The 4,671-nt window shown below is 37.4% G+C and overlaps 1 protein-coding gene across 1 annotated transcript in view; it reads right to left on the reverse strand.

The window, feature by feature from the left end:
- The window catches only part of PRKCI (protein kinase C iota), a 22,968-nt gene extending 20,367 nt beyond the window's left edge, over positions 1 to 2,601 (reverse strand). Inside the window, exon 1 of the mRNA XM_035901184.1 lies at positions 2,485 to 2,601. Within this exon, the coding sequence (XP_035757077.1) occupies positions 2,485 to 2,599 (115 nt within the window). The 5' untranslated portion in view covers positions 2,600 to 2,601. The remainder of the gene's footprint in view (positions 1 to 2,484) is intronic.
- Positions 2,602 to 4,671: the final 2,070 nt, after the last annotated feature.

Raw genomic sequence — 4,671 nt, forward strand, 5'->3', positions numbered from 1 at the left:
CAGCCAAAGACATATGGGACAAGTGTCACGGGAAAATATTTACTTTTGAGTTATATAGCAAGAAACAAGACTGAACACAAACAAAAAGCTAGCATCCACCCTACAGGACAGTTCAGAAGACAGAGGTAAGATGAACTGACTGCATACAGATAAAATAGAAATTTGTCTAAAATCAGATCAAGTTCATTCTATTTTCCAGTTGGATCTGAGCATCTGGGACAAGTGTCACGGGAAAATATTTACTTTTGAGTTATATAGCAAGAAACAAGACTGAACACAAACAAAAAGCTAGCATCCACCCTACAGGACAGTTCAGAAGACAGAGGTAAGATGAACTGACTGCATACAGATAAAATAGAAATTTGTCTAAAATCAGATCAAGTTCATTCTATTTTCCAGTTGGATCTGAGCATCTTTTGAAGTGATTCCACTCAACTAAATCAGGTCTGCCGTTGTGTGCCATTACCTCTATGAAACAGAAGTAGTTACACATGATGCTCTGCATCTTGCAAAGGCTAAAAAGGCATTTTGTATAGGACAAGTAAAAACCTTAGTGACTAGGTAAATCCAGTTTAGTCACACACCGGATCAAGCAGGTTAGTTGGGAAGTAGTGAAGAGATGGCCTAGACACCGTATCTTGCCTTATACTACAAGAAGCATGGGTAGCAGTACAAGTACCAGTCCACAGCACACACATTTCCTCACGCTGCTATTAAAGGGTGAACTTCAGTTTTAGTGAAGAGGATGGGGGACAGGTATTTTCCAAGAAAGCAAATAATGAGTTTCTAGAAAGAAAAAAAAAGAGCGGTGGAGAAAGAGAGGAAGAGAGGAGGCAGGGGTCTTGGCAAGAAGCCACGCATTGTAGAAGTAAGAATTACGCATAATAAAGATGGGGGGATTATTTTTTTAAACACCCTGCTCATCGCCAGATTAACTTTTTCTCCACTGACATTAAACTGGAAGTCAATGATTACAGCACACACAGATCACTTGTGAAAATTGAATCTTATGTGAATACATGAAAATAATTTAGTCAAACTGCAGCATTCCTTTTTTTTAAACCTATCTCTAATTAAAGAGCGAAATTGAGACAGAACAAACTGTTGCTTCAAGTAAATTATTGAAGCTGCACAAAATACAAATCTTTTATTAAAGAAAAATACGCGCTTCTTACTGTGACTGACACTGCAGACTCTTCCTCTTCAGTGAGGAATCTATTACATTACTCAAGATAAAACAAAACAGCCAGCTTAATATGAAATAAATGTCCAACTCGAATAGCACTGCTGCACAGTTTAGTCATAAATATTGTTCTTTTTACCTTACTGCATCTGCCTGGCATAAATAACTTCGGAATGATGAGGGCAAGGAAAAAAAAAAGGAAGAAAACCTACTCAGATTCCCAAGACCACATAATCTTCAACACACTTGCCCGTATAGCACTTCCAAAAACCAGCTTTGGTCCATGTTTAGCTTTAAGCTCTGAATAAACTGGCACTCGCCCAGTTTTGAATGGGAAAGCTGTGAGAAGGGGAGGAAACAGTTCTATAAGCACCATTTATGCTGATCACTGCATACAAATACTAATGACTGCCAACAAATCACTGCACATTACAGCCTTTTATGTCTCGCATCAAGTACTTAGCATGCTAAAATAACAGCTATTTCATAGCTCAGATGTCTCTTTGGTGTAGCTTAAAACCTATGTGTAAATACAATTCCACAAAGAAAATTAGAACTACAAATAACCTTTTCAACAAATTACTAATGTATCTATACAGCTCAACTGGACTACATCTGTTAAGGAAGAGGGAGAACAGACTCTAAACTATTTTTTTTTTTTATCCGAGGTAAACTTTATCATGGATAACGTAAGCGCTAGAGATGACAAGAGTTCTCAGCCAAGGTTGCTACTGCACTGTGGTAAGAAGTTACTATACATCATTCGGACAAGTAATTTCTCTTAATATTTAGGAAGTTTTATTAGTAGCTCTATGTTAATAGACTTCAGGTTGCTAAAGTAACAGCTGATATAATACAAAATATAATGATTTTGGTTACAAATACAACTCAACTGTATATTAAACTGTATCAGTATTTTAGATAAATACTGTATTTGTATAATTTAAGGTCAGTTTAATTCTTTTTCAAAGATTTAAGACTTAAGGGGAACCCTTACACTGTTGAAGGTGACCATGGAATATTTTCTATTCCTTTCATAAGAAATCCTAACATTGAATTCACATTTTGATAGCCACTGAGGTTTTATTTGATTAAAAAAAGGAAACAGCAACCTTTTCATTAAGATATACTTACAAAGGCATTGGATAACCATCATTTTTGGAATCCAATTTACTATTTCTAAAAATATACTTATGAAGTACGTTTTATAAGCTTATCTTATGAAGTCAGAGGGAAAGGAAAAGATGAATGGGAGAGGAAAGCTATAAAGCTGAGCAATATATTAATCAGCATTGATTTACCTTCTTCATCAATCCATTTCATGGTGAAAAGCTGTTCGTTGTCAAAGGAGCACATGTCTCGAACTTCATTGCACAGTCCCTCAAATGAGATGGAAGGTTCAAAATACGTTATCATGATGTCCCTGAGCAAGAGAAAAATAAATTTGAGAAACTATACAGTAATATGCAGCAGTTGATCACCACCTTTAACACCTTCCATATACCACTAATATAAAACCCATCCTTGCTGCATCCCATTAAAGTAAAATAAAGCACGTAAGTTCCCTTCCTATAGCAAAGTCAGGCTCCAAGTGATTTTTATTACCAACTACTTGAGATTTAATCCTCCAGGTATCTGCTTAAGAAAAATTAAGATTTAAATGCCCAAGTAACTGTGAAGTGAGTTGCAGCAGATATTACCCACACACAGAAATGAGATATATTATACCAGTGGAAACTGAAGAATGAAATGCCGCAAAAATTTTGAGGGACGTTATTAATATATTGCTGGTTTTGCTTGCTCTTTAACATTTATTTTGTTATTAGATATCAAAATGTTGCAGGAATCTTCTCCAACTAAATGTTGATTGTGTAGATGTTATGAAAAATTAATGAAAAATATTAAACAGGTTTCCTAGCAGATTAGGGGTGGATGTTCCAAATACTGAAAGTGCCTTAAAAAAAAAAAAAAAAAAAAAAAAAAAAAGAGAGAGACTCATGATGCCTCACCGTAACGATATGGAAGGCTGACAGACATATACTTAGAATTAAAATTTACTACTTTACTGTTATGCAGAATGGCTATTTATGTTATAATTAAGATTAAAAATTAGTTAACCTGGTGTTTTAAATATGTTAACATAAAATGCTGACCCATTGTCTTGGTATTTGCTGGGCCTTAAAGGGGAACAGGTGACTCAGGGTTGCAGTCCTTTAAACAAAGGATTTCAGAGATACAGTTCAGAGGAAGGTGGAGAGGGAAGGGAAAAAAAAAAAGCGGCTGTTCACAACACTGCTCTGCAAACACCTCGTATAAGCCCAATGTTTGAGCTGTAAGACTAATTTTTCCATAAAAACCTCAGCTACTTGGGATTTGTTTCAGCTGGTGCCAACCGCCAGCACTACTTGGTGAGGGGAAAAAAAAAAAAAAATATTGAAGCAACAGATAAAGTTTCTATCTGATCAAAATTCACATCACCATCTCTACCAGACTGAAGTGTACATATGCAGCAAGTTAAACGTCTTTAAATCGTCTTGCACATGGGCAGACTGGTATGAGGAAGGTGACTTAAGATAACACTCTGGTCACTCGGCCTGAGCCACTTTCAGCAGTGGCAGGGAACACACGTGACAAAGGACCCTCAGGCAAGCATGCTTAAATTCAGTAGCACGAATAAAACAAACTCACAAATTCTAAGCCTATTTCTGGATTTATAAGGATGATCAGAGTTAGTTTAGTTAGGAGAAAGACTCCAGTAAATGGTTAGGATAGCGAAATTACAACTCTTCAATAATCCGAATAAAGCAGTCAAAAACCTGCTACAGTATTTGGTTGAGGAACTGCTCCTCTTCTTTCCACGCGAGACGAAATGCAAAACAAAACAATATTTGGACCCCAGTATTTAGACACAGCACAGTACTCGGGGCAAATGGGGCTTCGTCTGAAACCCCCGACTGCGCCCATCCCGCAGGGCAAAGCGTGTTCTCTCCAATACAAACTTCTGCCTTTGCACCCCCTCTCAACACGCACCAACTGCGAACCCAACACCGGCGTTTGTCCCTCTGACCGAGGCGGGTTTAAGAGTACGTTACTGGCACCAACCAAAGAGAAACCCAGGAGGCTGTATCAGGAGGCAAAGTCTCAACCTGTATTTCCTGTTTTTCAGGGAAGGAAATAAGGCACTGCTTACCTAGCAGCTTCACTGATTTTGTGCTGAAGTTTACCATCCCTTCATTTCTTCACATTTTAGTGCAGATATATTCACTTTGGAATATTTTTTTAAACAAAGAGTTAAGTTCTGAAGGGCACTGAGAAGTCAGAGTTAAGTATTTCAACTATTGCAGTTTATTTTGTGATTGAACTAGTCACTAGCGGCAGAGGGTGTATTAGAAGCAGCACTGACTACACGACTACTGTCAGACAAGCACAAAGATTTAGGTGACAGACCTCAAGAGACTGTAATCACTGATGCTCTAGCAAAAACTGAA

This window comes from Egretta garzetta, unplaced genomic scaffold (assembly GCF_000687185.1).
Source record: "Egretta garzetta isolate BGI_Z169 unplaced genomic scaffold, ASM68718v1 scaffold638, whole genome shotgun sequence".
Taxonomy (NCBI): Eukaryota; Metazoa; Chordata; class Aves; order Pelecaniformes; family Ardeidae; genus Egretta; species Egretta garzetta.